General features: G+C 45.3%; 1 protein-coding gene across 8 annotated transcripts in view; it reads left to right on the top strand.

Annotated features, from left to right (window-relative positions):
- The first annotated feature begins 7516 nt into the window (after positions 1-7516).
- Positions 7517-26178, top strand: part of ZNF606 (zinc finger protein 606) — a 28679-nt gene continuing 10017 nt past the window's right edge. For 2 of the 8 annotated variants that reach the window (XM_086688457.1, XM_086688458.1), the window contains exons 1-7: positions 7517-8009; positions 8178-8520; positions 9106-9212; positions 10496-10552; positions 11088-11176; positions 19973-20099; positions 20546-20641. In XM_086688457.1, coding sequence (XP_086544583.1) covers positions 9182-9212; positions 10496-10552; positions 11088-11176; positions 19973-20099; positions 20546-20641 — 400 coding nt within the window. In that variant the 5' untranslated portion in view covers positions 7517-8009; positions 8178-8520; positions 9106-9181. Of the gene's footprint in view, positions 8010-8033; positions 8521-9105; positions 9213-10495; positions 10553-11087; positions 11177-17657; positions 17754-19972; positions 20100-20545; positions 20642-22525; positions 22593-26178 lie in introns of those variants that run through there. The other 6 variants (XM_086688459.1, XM_086688453.1, XM_086688460.1 and 3 more) reach the window with 5 other exon arrangements.

The raw sequence follows: 26178 nt of genomic DNA, 5'->3' as shown, positions 1-26178 counted from the left end.
CCCCATTGGATTCACATTCCATTTGGAACCACGGTCCATTTGAATTCCATTTGGAACCACGGTCAACCTGCCATAACCCTTGGGAGGCTGAGGACCCATCCATCCAGTCTTGGGTTAAGTATCACTTCAGAAAGGCCACTCGTGACCAACCAGACCCAGCTGGTCCTTCATCCCACTGTGGAACTTCACACCATATGTCAGAGTTTACAAAGATTTGTTTATCTGTTTTTCTGTCTACAGTAGAATACCTACTGAATCCTAACTCCCATCATGCCAGGCCTCTGTGGAGAATGTTCCAGTGATTTTGCATTTCATCCAGATCATGAACAGCCTGCAGGACCCCTCACCTGTGATTCTCACTCTGTATCTTAGAACCACAGAGGTAGCTTAAAAAAAAAAAGTCAATACCAAACTTCTTTTTCCAATTAAGACTAGGAGTATGTGAACAACCTTAGCTCCCAAAGAAACAGAAAAAAAAAAAAAAGAAGATACTTTTCTATTGTTCCCTAGTGAAGAGAGGTGGGAGCGAGGAAGACTTGAAGAATTCCAAAGGGAGGTGAACTCTCTACAGGTGAGCGCACAGCCGTGCCGGGGACGAATACCTGGTCCAGGTGCAGGTGGCATCAAAGTGGTGGCAATTGATGGAGCAAGTGCACAAAGGAGGAGAGCAGCAGAGCCTTTGACAGCAGGGGGGACAGAGCCCCAAACGTGGCTTGGAAAAACCCCAAGTGTAAGAGTGATTTTCTGAGAATTCCTTTTCTTGAGAATCCCCTTAGAATTTTGCTAAGTCCTCAGAACAGTGGAATGCTCTGCTCTTAGGTACAAAATCGGCACATTTTTGGCAAACGCGGATCAAGACACAGAACATTTCCATTACCTCAGAAAGTTCTTTCTTGTCCCTTACCAGACAGTTCTTCCATATAGACCCAAAGCAAGCAGTGATTTCTATCAGCATGGATTGTTTTTGTCAATTCCGGAATTTCCTAAGGTGAGATTATAATCATATATTTTGTGCATTTTTGTGTCTGCTGCTCTCCCTTGGCAAAAAATCTTCGAGACTTCTCTATGTTGTTACATGGATCAGTAATTCTTTTTTGTTGCTGGGTAGTATTTATTCCATTGTATGAACGTAGCACAATTTATCTCTCCTTAGATTGATGGAAATAGGAGACGTTTCCAATTTTGGGTTACTTTGAATGAAGCTGCTATGAATGTATTTATCACATAGGACATAGGCTTTCGTTTCTCTGGGATAAATTCCTAGAGGTGACATGGCTGGGTTACAGAGTAGATGTATGCTCAGCTTTTTAAGAAATGGTCAGTTCCACAAAGTGGCTGTCAGTTCCACAAAGTGATGCGAGTCCCGGCCCTGTGTTATCAGCATTCCGGCTGCTCCACGTCCTCACCACAATCTGGCATTGTCCGTCGTTTTCATTTTGGCTGCTCCGGTGAGTGTGTAGTGACAGCTCATTCTGGTTTGTGGACCAATGGCAGCTAACCCTTTTTCATGTGCTTATTGACTACTTGGCATTGTTTATTCAAGCCTCTTGCCTATTTTTTGTTAGGTTGTTTGTCTTTATTATTGAGTTATAGTAGTTGTGTATATGTTCTGGATACAAGTCCTTTGTTAAATGTGTATGTTACGAATATAACCAAAATTTTAGCAAACTGAATCCAGTAATATAATAATAAAATAATGGAAATAAGTCTTGGGGCAGGGCACCTGGGTGGCTTAGTCTGTTAAGCATCTGACTTTGGTCAGGTCATAATCTCACGGTTCCTGAGTTTGAGCCCTGCATTGGGCTCTATGCTGTCAGTGTAGAGCCCTCTTTGGATCCTCTGTCTCCCTTTCTTTCTGCCCCTCCCCTGCACTCTCTCTCTCTCAAAAATAAACATTAAAAAAAAAGTCTTGGGACCCCTGGGTGGCTCAGTCAGTTGAGTGTCTGACTTCGGCTCAGGTAATAATCTCATGTTTCATCAGCTTGAGCCCCACATCAGGCTTTAGTTAGCAGAAGTCCTGCTTCGGATTCTCTGTCTCCCTCTCTGCCCCTCCCCTGCGTGCACACATGCTCTCTCTCAAAGATAAGTAAATGAACACTAAAGAAAAAAAAAAAAGGGGAGTCTGCGTGTCTAAGTCAGTCAAGCGTCCGACTTCAGGTAATGATCTCATGGTTTGTGAGTTCGGGCTCTGCGTTGGGCTCTGTACTGACAGCTGAGAGCCTGGAGCCTGCTTCAGATTCTATGTCTCCCTCTCTCTCTGTCCCTCCCCCACTCATGTTCTGTCTCTGTCTCTCAAAAATGAACAAATGTTAAAAAAAGTAAAATTAAAAAAATTTAAAAAGTCATGACCATGTGGGGTTATCTCAAGAATTCAGGGTTGATTTAATCAAAATCAATAAATATACTTCACTATATTAACAAGCTAAAAAGAAAAGTGTATGATTATCTCAATACATGTAGAAAAACTGACAAAATCCAACAATCATTCCTGATTTAAAAAACAGGGGTGCCTGAGTGGCTCAGTCGGTTAAGTGTCTGACTTCAACTCAGGTCATGATCTCGCAGTTTGTGGGTTCGAGCCCTGTGTCGGGCTTTGTGCTGACAGCTCAGAGCTTGGAGCCTGCTTTGGATTCTGTGTCTCCTTCTCTCTCTGCCCCTTCCCCTGTACTCATGCTCTATCTCTCTATGTCTCTGAAAAATGAATAGACCTTAAAAAAAATTAAACTAAAAAAATTTTTTAATGTTTATTTCTGAGACAGAGACAGAGCATGAGTGGGGGAGGGGCAGAGAGAGAGGGAGACACAGAATCCGAAGCAGGCTCCAGGCTCTGAGCTGTCAGCACAGTCCGACGCCGGGCTCGAACCCACAAACCGTGAGATCATGACCTGAGCCCAAGTCGGTCGCTCAACCGACTGAGCCACCCAGGGACCTCTAAAATTAAAAAAATTTTAAAACAAAACACAACTCTCACCAAACTTGGAATAGAAGGCAATATCCTCAACCTGACAAAGGACATCTACATCCACAGGTAATATCATACCTCTTGGTAAAAAACTGAATGCTTTATCCCTAAGATTAGAACAGGGCAAGGATGTCTGTTCTCACCAGTTCTATTCAACATTATAATGGAGGTTCTGGCCAAGGTAATTGGCAAGAAAGAGGAATAAAAGGAATCTAGATTGGAAAATACATTTAAAAAAATCCTTCTTTGTGTCAAAAGACATCATAAACAAAGTAAAAGGTAAGTCACAACTTGGAAAGCATATATTCCTAATAAAAGATTAGTGTTAAATTTATGTAAAGAACTTCTACAAACCAGTAAGAAAAAGACAACCCTAGAGAACAATGCATGGAAGAAGTGGGAACTTAATTCAGGGAGAGAAAACACAAATGCTTGAAACTATGAAAAGATGCTGAACCTCACCAACAAGAGAACAGCAAACATCACAATGAAATACCATTTCCTACCCATGAATCTGGCAAAAATTTTAAAAAGTGACACTACGAAGCATTGGTGAGTATGTGGAACAAGTGGAACTCTAACCGTTGCCAGTGGGCATATGAAAAGGTGAAATCCTGGGGCACCTGGGTGGCTCAGTGAGTTAAGCATCAGACTTCAGCTCAGGTCATGATCTAATGTTTCATGGATTCAGGCCCCATGTCAGGCACTGTGCTGACAGCTCAGAGCCTGGAGCCTGCTCCGGATTCTGTGTCTCTCTGCCCATCCCCTGCTTGCACCCTCTCTTTCTCTCAAAAATAAACATTAAAAATTTTTTTTAAAAGACAAGGTGAGGGGCGCCTGGGTGGCGCAGTCGGTTAAGCGTCCGACTTCAGCCAGGTCACGATCTCGCGGTCCGTGAGTTCGAGCCCCGCGTCGGGCTCTGGGCTGATGGCTCAGAGCCTGGAGCCTGTTTCCGATTCTGTGTCTCCCTCTCTCTCTGCCCCTCCCCCACTCACGGCCTGTCTCTGTCTCTCTCAAAAACAAATAAACATTAAAAAAAAAAAAAAAAAGTTGGGGCGCCTGAGTGGCGCAGTCGGTTAAGCGTCCGACTTCAGCCAGGTCACGATCTCGCGGTCCGTGAGTTCGAGCCCCGCGTCGGGCTCTGGGCTGATGGCTCGGAGCCTGGATCCTGTTTCCGATTCTGTGTCTCCCTCTCTCTCTGCCCCTCCCCCGTTCATGCTCTGTCTCTCTCTGTCCCAAAAATAAATAAACGTTGAAAAAAAAATTAAAAAAAAAATAAAAGACAAGGTGAAATCATTTTGGAAACAAGGTGACCTATCTATCAATGTTGGACATAAATATTCATGCCCTCAGTACCGCTCTGAGGGGTACCCCAGAGAAACCCTGCATGTGTCCATAAGGAGACCTGTATATGAATGTTCATAGCAACATCATTTATAGTAGCTGGAAGCCCTTTGCTTGCAGTGCTCTTGCTCCCACCCCACCCCCCATATCTGTATGGCTGGTTTTCCCCCTGACTTTAGGGCTTTACTTGCAGATTACCTTCTCAGTGGGGCCTTCCCTAAGACTTCAACTTAAAACCCCAACCATTCTCTCCAGCATTCCTTGCCCCCCTTCCCTACTTGGCCCTTAACAGTTATCCCCATCTGATGTGTTATATATTTTACTTATTTTTCTGTTGCACATTCTCCTGTAGAATGTGAGCTCCATGAAGGCAGAGGTTTTGTGATTTTTATCCACGGCTTTATTCCCAGTTCCTTGCATAGTAGGTTCTTTAATGAATATTTAATGAACGAACCTAAGTGTCCATCAAAAGTAGATGGGATAGGGGTACGTGGGTGGCTCAGTTGGTTAAGTGTCCAACTTCAGTTCAGGTCATGATATCATGGTTCATGAGTTCGAGCCCCACATCAGGCTCTGTGCTGACAACTCAGAGTCTGGATGGAGCCTGCTTGGGAGTCTGCGTCTCCCTCTCTCTCTGCCCCTCCCCCACTCACACTTGGTCTCTCCTCAAAAATAAATATTAAAAAAAAAAAAAGATGGGATAAACAAGTTGTGGTACACTCATTCAAAAGGAAACTAGATAGCAGTGAAAATAAATGAAATAGAGCCTCACATATCAAAAAGGAAAAATCTTGCAATGGTAAACACAGAGCAAAAAATTTAAGTTGCAGATAAAATCTTGATATATTTATATGAATGCAAAAAATGCACAGTAAGTGTTTTGTATTGCTCTGGGATACACATATGTTGTAAAGTTTCAGAAACAATAATCCACATCTCATTCAGGATAATGGCTGTTTCTAGAAGGTGGTTTCTGTCAAAGAGGGGAACACAGGTTTCAGCTGCATGGATAATGTCCTATTTTTTTTTTTTCCAGGTTAGGAGTGCTTTCACTGAAATCCATACAATTTTATTATGTTTCACATGTTTTTCTTTTTATTATTATTTTAATGTTTATTCATTTCTTTTAATGTTTATTTTTGAGAGAGAGCATGAACATGGGAGGAGCAGAGAGAAAGGGAGACACAGAATCAGAAGCAGGCTCCAGGCTCCAAGCTGTCAGCACAGAGCCTAACCTGGGGGCTCGAACTGATAAACACTTGAGACCATGACCCCAGCTGAAGCCTGACGCCTAACCGACTGAGCCACCCAGGCGCCCCCTAATGTTTATTTATTTTTGAGAGAAAGAGAGAGAGTTGGCAAAGAGTGGAGAGAGAGGGAGACAGAGTTTGAAGTAGGCTCCAGGCTCCGAGCTGTCAGCACACAGCCTGACGTGGGACTCGAACCCACAAACTGAGATCATGACCTGAGCTGAAGTCAGACGCTCGCTAACTGAGCCACCCAGGCGCCCACCTCTACCTTTAAAATACTATCTGTCACGGGGGCGCCTGGGTGGCTCAGTCAGTTAAGTGTCCAACTTTTGTTCATTTGGGCTCAGGTCAAGATTTTGAGGTTCGTGAGTTCCAGCCCCGCACTGGGCTCTGTGTTGGCAGTATGGAGCCTGCTTGGGATTCTTTCTCTCTCCCTCTGCCTTTCCTAACTTGCGCATTCTTTCTCAAAATAAATAAATAAACTTAATTTAAAAATACTAAGGGGGGCGCCTGGGTTGCTTAGTTGGTTGAGCATCTAACTTTGGCTTAGGTCATGATCTCATGGTTCATGAGTTTGAGCCCCGCATGGGACTCTGTGCTGACAGCTCAGAGCCTGGAGCCTGCTTTGGATTCTGAGTCTCTCCGCCCGCCCCTCCCCTGCTTGTGCTCTCTTTCTGTCTCTCAAAAATAAATAAACATTAAAAAAAAAAAAATACTAACGTCCACAACTGGATGCGGATCACCACCACTTTGACCCAAGCTGTCCTTTTTTCATTTTGATTACTGCATTAGTTTCAAGGGCCTGACCCCTCACGGTCTCTCTGACCACTGTGCTGTTCCCCCAACTGAGCAGTCAAAACTAGGGTGGACGGGGGCCCCTGGGTGGCTCAGTCGGTTAAGCGTCCGACTTCGGCTCAGGTCATGATCTCGCGGTCCGTGCGGTCCATGAGTTCGAGCCCCGCGTTGGGCTCTGTGCTGACAGCTCAGAGCCTGGAGCCTGTTTCGGATTCTGTGTCTCCCTCTCTCTCTCTCTGACCCTCCCCCATTCGTGCTCTGTCTCTCTCTGTCTCAAAAATAAATAAACGTTAAAAAAAAAATTAAAAAAAAAAAAAAAAAAACTAGGGTGGACGAATGCACAGGCCAAGATGAATCAGGAACAAGGAGGAAAAGGTGGGGGAGCCAGGGAAGCTTGGGGGTGAGGGTCACCTCAAACACGGGTGGGAAAGAGGTTCCAACCGGGTCCCCAAGGGCTGTCAATGTGGGGGGGGGGGGGTCCAGGCTCAGCTAGGGCTGGAGGGGGTGGTGGCCCAGGGATCCTCCCCGTGCTGGATGAGGAGCCTTTTGGTCGTTCCCGTCCGTGCTCTTGAGTAGTGGTTTGAGTGACAGTCGCTGAGGCAGAGATTTTGTTAGCCATGTTCCCTGCTGTTCTTCAGCGCGGGTCAGTAAACGCTGACTCCAGGAAACATCCCAACATAGGTCGATGGTAACGCAGGCTGCCATAAAGCTTCGCCGTCGAGGAAGAGATTTGGGAACAATTCCTTATGTTTTAAAGGGCTTTATGCGAGAAGCTCAAAACCAGGTTCTTCATTTGAAAAGGAGTATCAGAACAGCTATGTTGAATGAAAGGACCCCTTGAATGCGTTCAGGCCTGCGTCTGGGACGCGTTAAACGATCAGACTTCGTCAAGTTTGCACTGGTGAGCCGCCATTTCACAGACGGGCAAACTGAGGTTCGCGGGGCCGCGATCTACCCAAGCCTTTCCAAGATGGGCAGCAGCGGCGGGGAGGGCCGTCTAGGCCCCGGACAGTACCGTCGGCTCGCCGGCGGCTGTGATACTAGCCGCCGAGGTAAGCCCCAGGCGCCGCAGTGGCCGGACTCGCGGCGGAGTTGCTCGGAGTACGTGCCATGGCGACGCTTCCGGACCAACCGGAAGCCCACTGCCCAGAACTACAACTCCCGGCAGTCCGCGCGACGCGTCCTGGTCGACGCCGGGGGAGCGGCCGCCATTGTCCGCCGCCGAGGTGAGGCGGTCGCCCAGGCGGTGGGGTCGCCGCCGTTGCTGCCGTGGGAGCCAGGAGGTTGGGAGAACAAGCGCGAAGACGCGGCGCCTGCAGTCGGGGCCGGCGCGGATCCCGCGCCTGCCCCTTCCGCGTCGGCTTAGCGCCCGTTTCCCTTGGTTCTGCGACCCTCCCGCCTCCCGCCTCTGGGCTCGCGGCCGTGCTGGGCCGGCTGGGCGGGCCCCGGTGAGCCCTGCACGTCGGGCCTGGCGCTGGGTAGCAGCCGTCGGCTTAGCGCGCCTTTGTCTGCCCCGCCGCGCGTGAAGATCCCAAGCGTACCGCCAGGCCGAACCTTGGAGCGGAACAAAAGCCCGAAGCGAAGCGGCGAAGCGACCCCAAGCTTGCTAAGTCGCTTGCCTCGAGCGGCGGGGACCGGCCCGCAGGGGTGGGAAGCAGGTAAGGCCGGCCGCGAACCAGGTAAGGCCGGCCGCTCGCGGGTGCGGGCTCCCGAGCATCGCCTCCGCCTCCGGTGGTGCATAAGAGATCGGGCGGGAGGCCAGGCAGCAGGTGATGCGGCGCCTCTGAGGCCGTTAAAGGGAATAATAAACACCTTTCTTTCCCCAGCGGGTGTTTCTCGTCCGCGCGGGTTCAGCTAAGGCGCCGAGGGACGACTGCGACCGTGGGAGGGGGACAATCCCCGATTCTCTTCACCGTGCAGTGACGGCGGACTTGGTTAGGTTGCAAACAGCGGTGCGGAATCGTTTGCCTACTTTGAGTTTTGGCGCAGATCCCGGTGTTCCTGGGGCCGGCAGGCGTCCTGGTGCTTTATACTCACTCCCAGGAATCCGCAGAGCTCTGACAGTTGGCCCTCGTACCCTCGAGAGGTCTCGGGACTTGCACAAAGACTTGGAACCGACGGACTTTGTGGTCTGGGCTCCACATCAGGAAACGGACAGACTTGGGCCCGGTAGGTCTTGCCGGTTGAGTTCTTGTTTCCCTCCTCCCTTCCTCCCTTTTAGATAAAGGTTGCATAACAGAAAATCACTTTAGAGTACAGTTCAGTGGTTTTTGTTGTATATTCAGAAAGTTGTGCAATAATAACTACTATCTAACAGAACATTTTCATCACCTCCTATAAGAAACCACCCGAACCATTAAGTGGTCACTCCTCATTTCTCCCTCCCCGCCCAGCTCTTGGCAACCATTGATTTCTTGAGGGGGGGGGGGGGGGTGGGGGGGGGGTGCAGGTGGATTTTACAGTAGTTTTTGTCAAATCAACCAAAAAGTAACCTCGAGGTTGTCACTGACTGTCTCTTAACAACCACTGACAAATTTATACCCTCTCATTCTGGAGTGTGGTCTTTTTTTCAGCTTATTCAAGTCACTCTTCATTTATGTCCTGGAATTCTGTTGTTTTTGACACGTAAATTCTGTTTTCTTACAATGCTCCCTACAAGTCTTTTGTTGCTTCCTTGGATGGGCTGTGTTCTTTGTTCCCACTGGCTCTTCTGTGACAAAGGACCAGTTTTGTCTTTTCCACTTTTGTCATTAGGTTGGTATTGCAATTGTCTGTGAATCACCTTAATCCAGTGCTTTTGGCCAGGCACCTGGTGGATTGATCCTGTGGGATGGCAGCTGTCAATCCGTGGGCCTCCTGGGGTAAGTCCCAATTCTGTGTCTTCCGGGCCTCCTCAGTGGTGAACCTGCTGCAGCCAGGGGTCAGAGCTATGGAGGGACTGAGAGTTTTGGGGGATTGGAGGGAGTCTCACTGTCTTGGTATAGAATTAGAACTGAGTGAGATTAAAAAAAAAAAGACAACTTGGTTGTTGGTGAAAAAGGGAAGTGGTTAGTGTAAAAGACAGTGTTATTTTGTATATCTATAGTCTTAAGATGTGTTAGTGGTTCTAAGAGATTTTCTACTGATTTGTGGGATTGCTTAGAAGACAGATATACATACAGTCAGAATTTCTCTATCATTGCCATATTTTTTATCTTTAGTGTTGTTTCTCATTTATGTAGCAGTGGCATGTAATTTAAGAACAATGTTAAATAGCGTGGTGTCAGTGATGTGTTATCTTTAAGTGAGGTTTCATGTATTTATCACTAAAGACATCAAGGGAGTATCTTACTACTTAGATTATTATTTTTATTTTATATATTTTTTAATTAATTATTTTTTCATGTTTATTCATTTTTGAGAGAGAGAGACACACACACAGTGCCAGCGGGGAAGGGGCAGAGAGAGAGGGAGACACAGAATCCAAAGCAGGCTCCAGGCTCTGAGGTGTCAGCTCAGAGCCGGATGCAGGGCTCCAACCCACTAATGGTGAGATCATGACCTGAGTGGTCAGATGCTTAACTGACTGAGCCACCCAGGCGCCCCTCTACTTAGATTATTTTTAAAATTGGGTAACCTTAAACATTTTATCAGATACCTCTTCAACCATTCAAGTGATTCTATTCTTCTATTATTATTATTATTTTTATTATTAAAAAAATTTTTTTTAACGTTTATTTTTGAGAGAGAGCATGAGCAGGGGAGGGGCAGAGAGAGAGGGAGACACAGAATCCTAAGCAGGCCCAGGCTCTGAGCCGTCACTACAGAGCCAAACGCAGGACTTGAACTCAAGAGCAGTGAGATCATGCCCTGAGCCAAAGTTGGACACTCAACCGACTGAGCCACCCTGATGCCGCCAAGTGATTCTATTCTTGATTCTTCTTGGCTATATCATGTCAGATTTTTGGGTAATGACTTACCTGTGTATTTCTAGTATAAATCTAGCTTGTTATGTTGGATTTTGTTACATGCCGTGGGCTCTGTTTATGGAACTTCGTTACACCGATTAGTGAGACAGATCTGCTTTTCTATTTTGTTGCCTTTAGTCACTGGGATTGTTGTCACAGTGGCTTTTCTTTACTTGTCCCAACCTGATCTGGTGCAGGTATCCTTACGGACCAGTCCTGGGGAATGGCGGCTGTTGACCCGTGGACCTCCTGGGGTGAGTCAAAAGCCTGTGTCCCCATTGGCCATGTTTGCTGCTGTGTCATGCTTCTTCCAGCAGTGACCTGCCGTGGCCAGGGATTGGAGCTGGGGAGCCAGGTGGGGATTTAGGGCAAGGGGGGTTCTGGTCCAGGTCTCTCTGTGCAGAGCGGGAACAGGGATGGATCAGAACATTCCATTGGGTGATAGAGTGATGGTGACACCTCCAGGAGAAGGGTGCATGAGAAGAAGTGTGTGGCCATTTACAGCTCGGGCCCAGAAAGGATGTGAACTGGTACTACTTCTCAGAGATGGTGCTTCTGAGCAAAGGGGGCCAGTGCAGGACTCATGTTTAGGAACATTACTTCTCTTCTCTGAGCCCCATTTCCTTCATCTATAAAATGAGGAGTCTCTTTCTTTGCCCAATGGACACGGCTAGGAACTAGCTCTCCCTCAGCGCACTCCCTGCCCCCGCCGTCACCCCGACCAGGAAGGACTCGTCGGCATACTTCCGGTGGGGAGAGCTGCCTCCGTGACTTTGTTTTCCTCCCCAGCTCTGTGTCCTCAGGACTCTGCCTGGCCTGTGGAAGAGAGCCCCAAGGAGGAGAGGAGGGTCACTGGGCTCCCGACAGCCCAGGTCCAGGTGAGTCAGGCATCTGCTTTTTCCTGAAGGGCTGTCCTGTACCCTGGGGTGTCCAGGTTGTCCCCCACCATCCTAGTCTTTGTGTTCTTAAGTTTATAGCAGCTAGACTTTGCCTAAAGAAAGAGTCGGCCAGAAGTTGATTGCTTTCAAAGCACCGACAGGGAGAATTCAAACAGTTTTCTGTGACTTGGAACCACATTATTGACCAACCTGTTCACAGAACTGAGCCCTGGCAATGCCGTGTGTTGTTTTGGTGGACGAGGGGCAGCCCCTTTGGCCGGCAGCAGCCCCCTTTTCTCCTCCCACCTTACCTCATGTATTCAGTGCCATATTGGGTTGATGCTGTCCTGTGAGCTCCGTGCTTGCTGGGCAGAGAACATGGATAAGTCCAAGCCCTGGTCCCGAGGAATTCTCAGTCCCCTTTCCCAAGGTGGTTCAGTCAGCTACTGAGGCCTCATGGCCTGCTGGTGCCACACCTGTGGTTCAGGACATGGGCCTGAGATGCTTAGGGAGGCCCCAAACCTTGGAGAGGCTGAGCCCAACTAAGGCCTCGAGAAGTGGGAGACAGTCTGCATAAAGTCACTGGGGCACAGAGCAGCTGGAGTCCTTCTGCTGTGGGGAGGGACGCTGCCCGGGAGACATGACGCACTTGGACCAAGAGGTTAAGGGGGCGGCAGGGGCCCGGCCTTTTGTGACCCTGCCCGTGTGTGTTGGGTGAGGGTGGGGGCACCGCATGACCGGCATCTGGGTGAAGGATGACCCTAGTTAGAATTGAGGATGCAGAGGCCAGGATGAACCTAACCAGGCCCTGAATGCCTACTGTGGAGCCAGGGCTCCATTCTGGTGGTAATAAAGAGCTTCCTAAGTGCAGTGAGCACTTAGGCCATTGTCTAAAATGTGGCTGGAAGGGTGTCCCTGGCAGGTATATGGGCAGAACGGGGTCGTGGGAAGTAGGCTGGCATTTCAGGGGTCAGTGTGACCAGGGCCTGGGAGCAAGACCTTAAGAGGTGTAAGGGAGTTGATGCAGGGTAACTTTGAGACTATTAGCATGTGAGGATGGGTCCTGAGAGGACTATGACAGGAGACATGATATGGAAGAGGTGGCAGGAAATAGGATAGCAGAGTTGATGATACTGGAAAGATGTCCACTCCTTTTTCTCCTGCCCAGCCTCTTCATTAGAGACACCCACTTAAGAAAAACCAATTGTTTTAATGACTTTATTAAAATATTCAAATACCATAAAAGCGTATAGTTCTGTGGGTTTTTGTATATTCACAGAATTATGCAACTATTACCAACCAGTATCTATTTCTGGTTCTGCTTCTAGAACATTTTTCATCCCCAAAAGAAATTCTATACGCATTAGCAGTCACTCCCTGTTCCTACCACCTTCGACCCCTGGCAACGACTCATGTACTTTCTTTATGTGTTTGTCTCTCCTGGACATTTCACATAAAGGGAATCATATGATATATGACCTTTTGCGTTTGGTTTCTATCACTTAGCATATTTTTAAGGATCATTTATGTTGCAGTACATATCAGTATTTTATTTATTTATATGATTCAGAGGCAGCCATTTTTAACTTACTGTTTTTGGTTCCTTAGGGTTGTCTCCATATTTCTAAATGAGATTTTCATCCTGATTCATGAAATTTACATTTACTATTGGCTCCCTACTATGAAAAATGAAGAAAAATAGTTTTGTTACCATATGTAGGTTTTATTTGCTAAGTTTAAATAATGGATCAAACAAATGTAAGGTACTGAGGTATAAAATTATTAATAACTTCTCTACGTAACTTAATGCCTCCCCCCCAAATTAAAAATATGTAATGAAATTTCCCATGGTTTCAAAGCTGACTGGTGAAGTGCATCGCAAGTATGCTGTCCTCACGTGGCAGCACGGCTGTCCCGGGGAGCAGAGGGCCTGAACCACGTGGTGCAGAGTGGTGGTTGTCTGGCATCAGAACTCGGGCAGCTTTGATGTTCATGACTGATATGTTATATAGTCATTTTTAGATTCTGTAAAAGAATTGGCAATGAGGCAAGGCTGAAAGATGGGCCCTGAATCAGTCGCTTGGGAACAAAAGTTAGTTGTAATAAAATGCTGTGAAGAAGTCTTAATAACCACTGGGCTGCACCCTGCTGTTAATTTATGTGAGGGTTCCTGAGAATTATTAGGGTTAATGCTGAGAAAATAAAATGGAGAATTAAAATAACAACACCCTCCAGTGTCTGAAGAGTTGTGATTTCTGAGAACATGCTCCTGGCCCCTCCCCACACTCACTTCAAATTTTTTCCTGTGGGAGATTCAAGACTTGAATCCTGTGAGTTTTGTACTAAGCGAGGTCTTCAGGAACACTAACGAGAGCCCCATGTCCCTACACTGTTCCCTCCAAGTTAAATACTGAAATAAAGCATTCATCTGGTGAAAACATCAAATGCTGTCATCCCTTGTTATCTGAATAGTCCATTTTGGAGAACATGTTGCGTAGCAAAGTTTCAACTAGTGGGAGCCCAGATCCCATTATTTTGAAGAATAGGGAAAATGATGATACCCCATTTAAAAAACTCCAGCCAGCCTCCTCAGATTTGGAAACTCTCCAACCTGTCTGTAACAATCCGCCGATGATTTGTGCACGATAAGTGTGCACAGAAATAACAGTAATACTCTGTACCCATCACTGGCTGGTCTGAGGATGTGCACGTAGTTGTTTTCCTTCTCTGCAAAAAACTTACCTGAAAATACTAATGAAATTCTGAAGTTGCCAAAGAACCCATCTGAATTTCCCCAGATTTCGTGAATGGGCCAGCTGTCCATGATATAATGCAGGAGCTGATTTTACATCTTCCCTCGGCACCCTTTCATCTTCTCTCAAACCTTCCCATGATGTAGATGTACGGCCGGGTTCTGTAAAGTGCCGTCGAGAGCCCTGGTAAGCGCTCATACGTATGAACAAAGTGAAATTGCAAGAATGACTACAGGAAATTTAGGTGGGACATTTGCGAGTCACCCTAGCAGATGTTTGTAAAGTGCAACCTCACGTAAGGGTAACCTGGGAATGGAACGGCTTGCTCCTTCCTGTGCTAGCTTCTAGGGTCCCTCTTCTCCACAGTGGTGAGACTGGGTGCCTGACCTCCATCTGCTCTTTCTGTTTCACTTCTAGTCTTGGTTTTGCATTTTCTTTTTTTTTTTTAATTTGTTTTTAATGTTTATTTATTTTTGAGACAATGGGAGAGACAGAGTGCAAGCAGTGGAGGGGCAGACAGGGAGACACAGAATCTGAAGCGGGCTCCAGGCTCTGAGCTGTCAGCCCAGAGCCCGACGTGGGGCTCGCGCTCACAAACCATGAGATCATGAATGACCTGAGCCGAAGTCGGACGCTTAACCAACTGAGCCATTCAGGTGCCCCTGGTTTTGCCTTTTCTGCCTCTTCAAGGCCTCCATGAAGTGTGGACCCCAACATGGGGACATACTCAGCTGGGCATCTTTTTTTCTTCCCCTTTGGCAGCGCGTTGAGTTCCTTCCCCTTTGATAACATCTACAAATGTGGAAATATTTCTTTTTACTTATTCAAAGTTTTATTTTGACAAATCCCATAAGTACAGAAAAGTATGGGAAGTAATCAAATATGGTCTCCATTACTCAGAATGAAGTTGTTAATGTTTTGTAATATTTGCTCAGTTTTCCCCAGTCACATTCTCTTCCCATGTTTACCCAGAATAACTGCTTAGGGTGTATACACAGCTAATCAATTGTCTTACTCCTATGTAGATAATAAGCTATTTATATAGACATCACATAGATAGTAGTCTAATTCTTTTTAAGTTTTTTTTTCCCTAAGTCATCTCTATACCCCAGTGTGGGGCTCAAACTCCCAACCCCGAGATCAAGAGTTGCATGCTTTTCCTACCCATAGCTTTTCTGTACCTTTCTTTGCTTATTAAGGTCAACTTTGAGATCCATCCATGTGATAAGTTCATTCCTTTTGCCCTCTGTTCATCCCTTTTATGGATGGGTGTAGAAGCCCCCCCCCCCTTTTTACTATTCCAGGAAAAGCTGTGTGGACTTTCTTGTAATATCATTTTGTGCATACATCTAAATGTTTATCTAGACATACCCCTCAAAGCAGAAGTATGCTGAGTTTTAGGGTGCACGTTTGCAGTATGACCAGCGCTGCCCCGTGGCTCTTGGAAAGGGCCTCCTCTCGTTCTCACCACCATGGAAGAGAGCCTGTCTCCCTGCATCTCTGCTGCTGAGTGGCAGTGTCGGGTCTTTTAATTTTTGCATAGCTCAAGACCAAAATGGTAGATTGTATGGTAGATTCAATGGTAGATTCCTTGATTGCTAGCAAGGTTGTGTATCTTTACATATTGTTCCTGGTCATCTGGATTTCTTCTCTCTCTGTCTCTCTCCCACTCCTACCTCTGTGTAGACTCTGACCTGTCGATACGTAGGCATTTTATATGCGTTCTGGATCCTGGTTCTTTGCCATGTATGAATTGTCTTCTCCCAGTCTGTAGCTTGTCTTAACTCTGTGGTGTTCTTTGTCAGTCCCATGTTTCCCGTATCTGTATTTGTTTATAGCTAGTGTTTTTGTTTCTTGTTTAAAGAATTCACATATTAAAAAAAAAAAATTCTGTTCCTTTAGGTTGTTTCTGAGGTCTTCTCTTACATGGTGGGCCTCCTGAAGCAATTGCTGTGTGTTCACATTTAATAAATTCTTGTTCTTTCAGAGCCCCTCTTGTGTCATCCTGTTTTATACTGAAATCCCTCCAATCAGAGAATTGGGATTGCAGTTCATTGAAAGTAGGATTGTAGATACTGCCACTATTCTGTGTACTTTTGGCTTCTGCGTTTGGTCTCCCCGCCTGTGCTGCACATGTTCCTTGCGTATCCAGGGCTCTAGTGGTCTCCTGTGCTTACCAGGGAAGAGCTGTGAGGCTGTGTTTGAGTGTTCTGCTTTCCTGTGGCTGAGCAGGTTTGGTTCCTGATTGGCCTTCCTGTGTGTGTGTCTGTCTGTCTGTCTCCCTCCCAACAAATCTCACTCTAAGCTCCATGGACCTGCTTGGGCCAGGATCCTTGGGTTGGTTGTGTTTCCGGGCATGCAGCTGGCTGTCAGGCCACAGACCTCCTACCCCACGTTGTTGAGGTTTCAACTCTGGGGTTGTTGGTCACCCGAGCAGCTGAAGAACCTCATGCACTCCTGTGTCTGAGCAGGGTCAAGGCAGTGTTACCCGAGTGTAAGTGCAGGGCATTTGGTGGTGGTGCTGCCCACAGGTGGCTGTTTGGGAGATAGCTAGCAAAGCTGTCCTGAGTATGGACTTGCCTTGTCACCTGTTTTCAGCCTGCCTCTCACTCCTGACTTAACAGTCGTTTAAACTCAGAGCCCCAAGCCTCTCCTGGGAACCTCTTCCACCGTAGCCCTTCTAATGTGTGGGGGCTGGGATTCCCTCTGCTTTGTTTTCTTGGTCTGCTGCTCTTTCATCTGTTCCCCATCTTGCAAGAACGTGTGGAACAACACGTGCCAATGGCCTCTTCTTTTCACTGGCTGGGATGTTTCTCTTTCTCAAACTTTATTTAGGAGATATTTAAACCCTAAAGTGGAATCTGGACCTTGTGTTAGTTCCTGTTAGCATTGTAACAAATTACTACAAACTTAATGTCTTAGAATAATATGAATTTACTGTCTTGTTCTAGAGCTCAGAAGTTTAAAATGGGTTTGTAGGCTCTTGGCAGTCAGCCAGTTCTGTGTTCTCATTGATACCACTTCTTTGACATATTGTTATGTCTTCTCTCTCCCCTTCAGATGTCAATAAATAGCAACATTGTTCAAAGACAAGAAAAAAAAAATGGGTCTGTAAGGCCGTGTTCCTTCTGGAGGCTACAGGGGAGAATCTGCTTCCTTGCTTTTCCCAGCTTCTGGAGGTTACCCTAATTTCTTGGCCTGTGGTCCCCACCCTCCATCTTCAGGATGCCTTGATCCAACATCATGTCTCCTTTTACTCAGACCCTTCTTCCTCCTTGTGATTACATTGAGCCCACCTAGATGATCCAAGATAATCTCCCCAAATCAATATCCTTAATGTAATCACATTTGTGCAGAGCCCCTTTAACATAATGGTTATAAGTTCTGGGATTTAGGATGTTGCCATGTCTTGGTGAGGGGTGTTATTACAAACACCCATGTTCAATAACTTCAACTGTCAGCTCTTAGCTTTGTGCCTTTTTCTCTATCCTGACACAAAAACTGGAATATTTTAAAGCAAATTTCAGATATTCTATCATTTTGCTTATCAACACTTCTGTGTAATTTCTAAGAGATAACATCCTTTTTAGAAAATAATAACTTTATCAATACCTTTTTCACACCCAACAAAATTAACGACAGTAAGTCCCTGTTATTAGTTAATACCTGGCAATGTTCAGTTTTTTCCAATTGTCCCCAAAATATGTTTTACATTTGGTTCAAATCAGGATCCAAACGAGGACCACACACTGTGTGCTTAATATGCTGAAGAACCAGGTCACTTTCTTGTTGGTTGCCTGATTTTGCCCTCTTGATGACATTGGGTGAGTTCCTCCATCCCTTTGCCTTCCATAAGCTGATAATTGGACTAGAGGGATGAGTAGATTCAGGTCCCATATTTTTGGTGAGAGTACACCATAGGAGGTGCTGGGTCCTTCCTACTCTGTTGCATTAGTGGGTACAGGACGTCTGATTGTCCCATTTTCGGAAGATGAGATGGATTAGTCAGGCTAACTATAGCCGCCCCTCCATTATTCTTCATGTTATTCAGACATGTTCAGTGTCCGCCTTCCATGTGTGATGTAGCAGTTCCTGATGATCATTGCCAATGTCGACTACTTGATTAAAGGTTGCAGAATCGCTCCCTGCAGTGTCTGTTAGATGCAGTTCTTTTATTCCTTAGGTGCGTATAGGGATTCCATTGGGGTCTTGGGAGGGGTGGGAGGTTAACTTGTGACTCAGTTCACCAGCTTAACAGCTGCTAGGGGGTGGGTTTGAAGCTTGTTAAGTGTAGCTGAACTGAAGCCATCAAGTAGATGCCACCCTCTGGAGGAGTTAGGTGGCATGAGGGAGCACACCAAGAGCACCCTGGTGAGAAAGCATGGCCTCCCAGCTGCGTGTGATTGGGTGTGATTGCTCTGTGAAAGTACACTGAGCTTATTATTTCAGCTCACTTGGGCTTTGTGCACTTCACTGTCTGAATGTTACACTTATAATAAAACGTTTATATTACTTACAAACAGAAGCATCACCCAGCAAGGAAACTGAGGCCCTAGGCAGATCTGTAGAAGAAAGCCAAAGTATTGGCTTGATGAGTCCAAGGTTAGGGATAGTTGCACTAGGAAGTTTTGCTCTGCAGTTTTAAGTGCTTTTCAGAGTAAGGGAATTACTGCAGCAGAATCAGTTCTGTGTTTTAAGCTAAGCATTATTTGGTGGAGGGGGAGCAGTTGGGATCGACAGAGTAAAAGTTGTTACATTGAAGACCAGCTATGAGGGTGAACGAGCTCAATTTGTGAGCCTTGACCAGCAGGGACAGAAAAGAAGGGCGTGAGAAAGGCTGTATGGGGGAAGCAGTAACATAGCGGGCCATGAAGGCGTGGGGAGAAGTTCACAGGAGGCTCAGTGTGGAAATTCGCTGACACAGAGGTGGACCAGAAAGCTGGTTTCCAGATGGAGGGGAGGACCTAGAAGCTATCAGGGCCTGTGGGAATTGTAGTATACCACCCCTGATGGACAGCTCACTCCACCACCACCACAAGGGAAAGCACGCTCCCACTCCACCCTGGAAGTACCCAGATGACTGAAGCTCACACTGAGTGCTTAAGAGCACTGTGAGCCGAGCGATGCGTTCATTGCAAAAGGTTATAATCATCTTCCCCTCTATGTTTCTAGTGAGCATTCCTGGTTCTATTTTTCCTAAAGACATCAGTTGGAACATTTTAAAACTCAAGGTTGTTTTTTTTTCTTTAAATTTTTAATGTTTATTTATTTTTGAGAGAGACAGTGTGAGCAGGGAAGGGGCAGAGAGAGAAGGAGATAATCTGAAGCAGGCTCCAGGCTCTGAGCTGTCAGCACAGAGCTGGATGCGGTGCCGGAACTCACGGACCGTGAGATCATGATCTGAGCCGAAGTCGGACGTTTAACTGACTGAGTCACCCAGATGTCCCAAAACTCAAGGGTTTTTTGACAGCAACTGTACCTGATTCTCTGGCTTGGGCTGCTCTGCTCAAAGCTATCATACTCTTAGCTCCAGTCCTTGGGACAGAGATGATCTGGGAATGGAAACCTCCATATAGTCCCTAGGAAGACAGTCTGTGAATATTTAATATCACCCTTCCAGGTACTAGATCCACATGTTGAGCAAAGACTCCAACCTGTTTAGCCTGCAGGCAGTGCTTGTAGTCTGTTTCCTCCCTGGTCCTGGACTTGAGTATCTTTATCTCCAGAGAAGGGGGCCACTGGCCTGGTGGGAGTCCTGTCCATACCAGCCAGTATTATTAGAACTGGGTAAGAGCCTTAAGAGAGACCTATTCATTTTTGTTGTGGTTATCATGGGCCTAGATACCTAATTTCCTAAGAGTATCCCAAATAGGGGGCCCTTAGGTGGCTCCCAGTGAGGCCTGACAAATCAGTTATAGTACTGAACATATCCAGGATACTTCTATATCCTGTCTCCTCCCCAGTGCGGTCAGCCTCACTCCATCTCCAGAAAACATTAGAGGATGTGGCTGCAGGCTGAGGAGGAACATCTGTGCTCTTTTAGGAACCAGTGACTTTCAAGGATGTGGCTGTGGACTTCACCCAAGAGGAGTGGGGGCAGTTGGACCCTATTCAGAGGACCCTGTACCGTGACGTGATGCTGGAGACCTATGGGCATCTGCTCTCTGTGGGTAAGGTGGTGCTGCCTGAGTAAATGAAGGTGTTTCCATGCGATACCTTCTGGTTCTCTGTGTTTAAGAGCTCACAGGCTGTAACTATTGGTAATATATGTTAATGATAATTTCACAGCGTATACAAATATTGAAACATGTACACCTGAAACTGATACAATGTTCTGTGTCAATTACATCTCAGTTTTAAAAATTAGCAACGCATAACACCACCACTGACCAATAACACTCAATAAATAAAATAAAAAATAAATAAATAAAAAAGAGCTCATGGGGGGTCTCAAAAGGGCTGAGATGATCTTGAGCCCTCCTGAGGTTCAAGAACAAAATTCCTAATACTTATAAAGCATAAAGTATGCTTATTCTGCCCAAATGATAAGTCAGGGAAGAACAGGCAAGGACATTTTCAAGGCTACACAAGTCTGTGCTTTTTCCTCCATGTGTAGGGAATCAGATTGCCAAGCCGGAGGTCATCTCTCTGTTGGAGCAAGGAGAAGAACCATGGTCAGTGGAACAAGCATATCCTCAAAGCACTTGTCCAGGTGAGGGCAGGTGGGAGCAAGGAACTTTCCTCCAAGCCCTCCTTGTTTGAGAAAGGGGCTGAGGCCATGAGGAGTTACCTTCCTCAGAGACCTTCACAATTTCCTCCAAGGAGCTGTATCCCATGTATTGACTTTTTTGTAGCTGTTGATTCAGAGCAAAGGTGGCCACCCTATTAACAAGGTAGCAGATTGTATGAGCTGCAGTTTCCCTTCCTCTCCATCCATTCTCCTGATGCCTCTCATATTCTCTGCTGCCCCTTTCTCTGAGATAATTTCTCACTCACTTACCTGCTTTTTAGTGTGTTCATTTCCTTTTGTGACAGACTCATAGCCAGGAGCCACAGACTATTTTTTTTTTTAAGGGTTTTATATAGGTAATGTATTCACATGATTCAAAAAATTCAGAGCTACATAGAATGTGTGAGCTGAAAAATCTCACTTATTTTTGCTGCTGTTATCCGCATTATTTTACCCCACCTCCCCACAGGGCACGTACACACAGGTAACCACTTTTCTTTTATTATAAATGTTTCAGCTATTTTCTTAGTGGTTTCCCTGGGGATTATAATTAATATTTTAATTTATAGTAATGTACTTTGGTTAATACCATTAATTTTGGTAGCATACAAAAACTTTCCTTCTGTGTATTTCTATCCTCACCCATTTATGCTGTTATTGTCAGAAATTACATCTATACATAGTATGTCCATCAACACAGACTTACAATTATTGCTTTGTTTTTGTCTTTTTTTAAATTTCTTTTTTATTTTTGAGAGAGAGACAGAGCGTGACTGGGGGAGGGATAGAGAGAGATGGAGACACAGAATCCAAAGCAGGCTCTAGGCCTCTGGTGTGGGGCCTGAACTCAAGAGCTGTGAGATCATGATCTGAGCTGAAGTCAGACGTTGAACCAACTGAACCACCTAGGTGCCTGTTTTTGGCTTTTAAATCAGATAGGGAAAAAAAATTACAAGCAAAATGTTTAGACAGCCTTGTCATATTTACCTATGTAGTTACATTTATTGGTGTCCTGTATTTTGAGTTACTGCCTGTGTCCTGTCATTTCACCCAAAGGACTCCATTTGTTTTAGGGCAGGTTTGCTGGCAGCAGACTCTCTCAGATGGTTTATCTTGGAGTCCTTTCCTTTCCCCCTCATTTTGGAAGGAGAGTTTTGCCACATACAGGATTCTTGGTTGGCAGTATTTTTCTTTCTTAACTCCATGGTTTCCAGACAGGTATGCCCTGTTGGTAATATGAAGATCACTTGGATGTGATGAATACCTTTTCTCTTGCTGCTTTCAGCATCCTCTATCAGGCTTTGGCTTTTGACAGTTTAATTATGATGTGTATTCTAGGTTCCCAGAAATGTTTTAGAACTTTTCAAAGCCCCTAAGAACGTCTTCTCCCTTGGCTTTTTAAAAATCGTTTTGGTTTTGCGTATTGTTTGCTTTAGCTGTTTGCCATCGTCTCAGGCGGTAATGACTTTTTTTTTTAAATTTTTTTTTTAATGTTTATTTATTTTTGAGACAGAGAGAGACAGAGCATGAATGGGGGAGGGGCAGAGAGAGAGGGAGACACAGAATCGGAAGCAGGCTCCAGGCTCTGAGCCATCAGCCCAGAGCCTGATGCGGGGCTCGAACTCACAAACTGTGAGATCGTGACCTGAGCTGAAGTCAGACGCTCAACCGACTGAGCCACCCAGGCGCCCTGGTAATGACTTTTTAATATACTGTCTGTAAATGTTTGACAAATACCTGCTTCCTAGAGGCTTCCAGCCCCTGACAACCTTTCAAGGGCCTGGAAACCACCAAATGGGTCAAATAATGACTATTCTTTGGGATTGAGGCTTTGGGGAACCCCCAGCTTCATTCTGTTCCCTCTAGTACCAGAAATATTGGCTGTTATTTTACAAGGCTGCTGCTGAGCCGGGGAGCCAGAGATGGGACTAGGGTAAGTTACAGTGCCCCAAAGCCCACTGTTCCAAAAATTCAGCTGTCTTTCTTGAATAAACTCTTCTCTGGGCTGCCAGAGGACTTTGGTTAATTTATAGAATTCTGAGGAAATTGATTCTGACAGTTTTTGGTTGCTTTTATGGAATGGTGAAATTTCAGAGGCCTTATTTTGCCATTTTTACTGACCTCTTGCCCCAGATAATCAGTTTTAATAATTTCTATTATATGTTTCCAGAGTTTCCTTACACAGCTAAAAGCATATAGAGATATGGTTATTTTCACCTTTCTAAAAGTAGATTATAATCTATTCTGTTGTGTATCTTGCTGTTTTTAATTTAATAATGTACAACAGCCTGTTCTTGAGTTGTGAAGGTGGCTATCTTCCCATCCATTCTAATGAAGTAGGCTTTTTGGAGTCTCATCAGTTGCCCCCATTCATATCTGAAACCTTCCATCAAGGGCTCTGAATTCCAGGAGCTTTAACTCTCCTACTCTTGGTGCTGGCCATTCTGAGTTACTATCCTGAACCACCGTCCTGAGGTTTGGTTCCACCACCTCCATTCTTAAACTTCTACTGTCTTGCAAATCACCTCAGCCAACTCTGTGATCCTGCTAGAACCGGGAAGCTCATCTCTTCCTTCTAAATTATGTTTCCTCCTCTTTTTGATGCATATCGCTGCTACCAGCCTCCTGTGAGTCCTCCAAGCTGGAAATTGAGAAGTCTTACCTTCCTTTTCTTCTCCAAGATGTAATGGTTCTTCTAGCTCCTGAGATTTTCTGCCTCTGAAATGTTAGTTGTGTGTCACTCAGCTTCTACCAACATCACCCTCAGGTCCCTTACCAAATTCCAGCTCAAGTTAATGAATAAATCTGTACTTATTATTAGCTACCTCAGGTGTTTTTTCTTGATCTACCTCCCTGAAATCTTCTATTATGAGCTCTCTGTCAGTAAATCTGCAGTGATTCGAGTAGCCTTTTAAATAACTCTGACTAGATTTCAAGACCATCCATTTTTTTCTGTTATTTTTCTCATTTTGTCATAGCTCGTGCTGTACAGGAGCAGTATGTCTATATTCAAGTAAAGCCTGAAGGCTGAGCTCATGTCATTTCTCTTGTGCGAAACCTTCCTAGATTGTTTCTGTTGAGTACTAATCTCTGATCTCCTTTCCTAGCCTCCCACCCGCCCAGCAACTGCATCCCCTCAGGCTCAGTGATACACTGTGTGTATTGTTGACAACTGTTTAGTATGTCCTCTCATCACATAGGTTCTAACTCCCAGGTTAGATGATACTTTGTTGTCCTGTCTCTGGTTCTGGATACTCAGACTACAAGTACCAACTATAAAGTAGGACAAGAATTGTTCATTTGCTCAGCTACCATTTCTTAAAGTTTCTACTGGAAGGATTCAAAATCTATATGAAGATTGATCATTCCCTAACTTCTAGGAGCTAAGCTTGAAATTAGTAATAAATGCCACATCTTGAGCAAAGTAGGGCCCCTGTTGTAATGGAGTTGGATAGTAAAAGGAAGGAAATGGTGTATAGTGAAGACAGAAGAAAAACCTAGAGAAAGTGGACAAGAGTCTGTGTCGAATAAGGTATCTGTGGCTTAGACCCTGCGGTAGGGTAAATAATGACACCCCCTTTCTCCCAAAGGATGTCCACATCTTAAACTTGTGAATATGGTACTTCGTATGGCAAAGGGGCTTCTCAGATGTGAATAAATTTTGAGATGGAGGGATTATCTTGTATTATCTGAATGACCATGGTAATTGCAAGGTCCTTGTAAGAGCAAGGCAGGAGTGTCTGAGACACAGAGAGGAGATGTGGTGACAGAAACAGAGGATGAAGTGTTATGCTCTGCAGATGGAGGAAGGAGCTATAAGCCAAAGAATGCAGGCAGCTTCTAAAAGCAGGAGAAGGCCACGCTGTAGATTCTGCCCTAGAGGGAGGCTCCCCTGATTGTAGCCCAGTAAAAGCCATTTTGGACTTCTGACTTCCAAAGCTGTAAAGTAATAAGATTGTGTGATTTTAAGCTGCTGCATGTGTGGTAATTTGTTACAGCGGCAGTAGGAAACTCAGACAGACCCCTTCAGTTGTTGGAGGACTGTTACCTCAGCAGTGATGGTGGATAGCTTTCATATGTTGAACTTGCCAGACATTTCACTGGATTCACAATCTCGCGAAGATATTGGAAACATCCTCTGTGGATAGTATAGAGCCAATATGTATGAATGTGTGTGTGTGTGTGTGTGTGTGTGTGTGTGTGTGTGTGTGTTTATATATACATAGATTTTTAAAAATTTTATTTGTAAGTAATCTCTACACCCAACGTGGGGTTGAATTCACAACCCCAGGATCAAGAGTTGCACGCTCTACTGACTGAGCCAGCCAGGTGCCCGGAGCCACAATTTAAATACAGATTATATCAGGCTATAACTCCTGTGTCTTCATCATAATGTGTTGCCTTTCGAGTCTGTCTTGTGTGCCATTGCTTTGTAAATCATTCTGTAGTTAGAAGGGTTGTAACTGTAGGAGTGTTCTTAAACTATGGTGATTTGTGGGTTGACGAATTTTGTCATTGACTGAATGGAATATGAAACAATGCGACAGCATATTATCATAGATAAGATCCTTGCTTGAAGTTTCTGTTGGTGATACTTTCTCTTAACGCCAGTCCCTCCTTTTTGGGGGGCAGGTGTCAAAATAGGGAAGGAGTCAGGATATTAAAACACAGAAGTGAATTAGGACGCTTGCATCATTTAAACATAAGTTAAAGGCCTGGTTGCTTGTTTATCTTGTAAGCAAGTTATTTCTTATTTTTTCACCTTAATAATATTCACTGGGTCCCTTTGTCAGGGATCCCCCAGGCCACCCTTGGGTTCAGTGATTTCACTAGGATGCACAGGACTCAAAAGTCATTGTACTTTTGTAATGATGTATGACAGTGAAAGGATACAAAGCAATGCAGAGGGAGAAGGCACATGAATATAAGTCTGGAGGAAACCAAGTGCAAGCTTTCAGTAGTCCTTTTCCAGTGGAGTTGCAGAGGACACACACGTTTAATTCCTTCAGCAGTGAGTTGTGACAACACATATGACATGTCATCTACTAGGAAAGCTAGCCAGAGCCTAGGAGTCCAGGGTGTTTATTGGAGATTTGAATACACAGTGCCTGTGTAACTGACTGCAACCACTGAAGCTCCAGACCCCCAGAAGGAAAGCAGATGTTCACCATAAATGACCATAAATGTCATTTGTACACACTATCTAGAGAGATACTACACAGTGTGCTTCAAGGCCTCAAGCATGCAAAACACTCTTAGACCATTCCAGGACCTCGATTCCTTTACCATACACCTTTATCCTGGTCTTTTTTTCTATGGGAAAATGCCCCTAAATGGTTGTTATTGGTATCCAGTATACACTTATGCTGGTTCACATACTTTTTTTTTTCACTATTCTCTCTTCCCTGTTATGATCTTTGTGTTACAAATCTATTTGAAAACAAGGTCACACCTGCCTTTTCAATAATATGGACAATAAATCTCACTTTTCCCACTCTATTCTCGGAAATTTTTTCTCT

This window comes from Puma concolor, chromosome E2 (genome assembly GCF_028749965.1).
Source record: "Puma concolor isolate L17-30 chromosome E2, mPumCon1.1.hap2, whole genome shotgun sequence".
In the NCBI taxonomy this organism is placed as follows: Eukaryota; Metazoa; Chordata; class Mammalia; order Carnivora; family Felidae; genus Puma; species Puma concolor.
The sequence above is the reverse complement of the archived record's forward strand: the minus strand, read 5'-3'. Positions and strand labels throughout refer to the sequence as shown.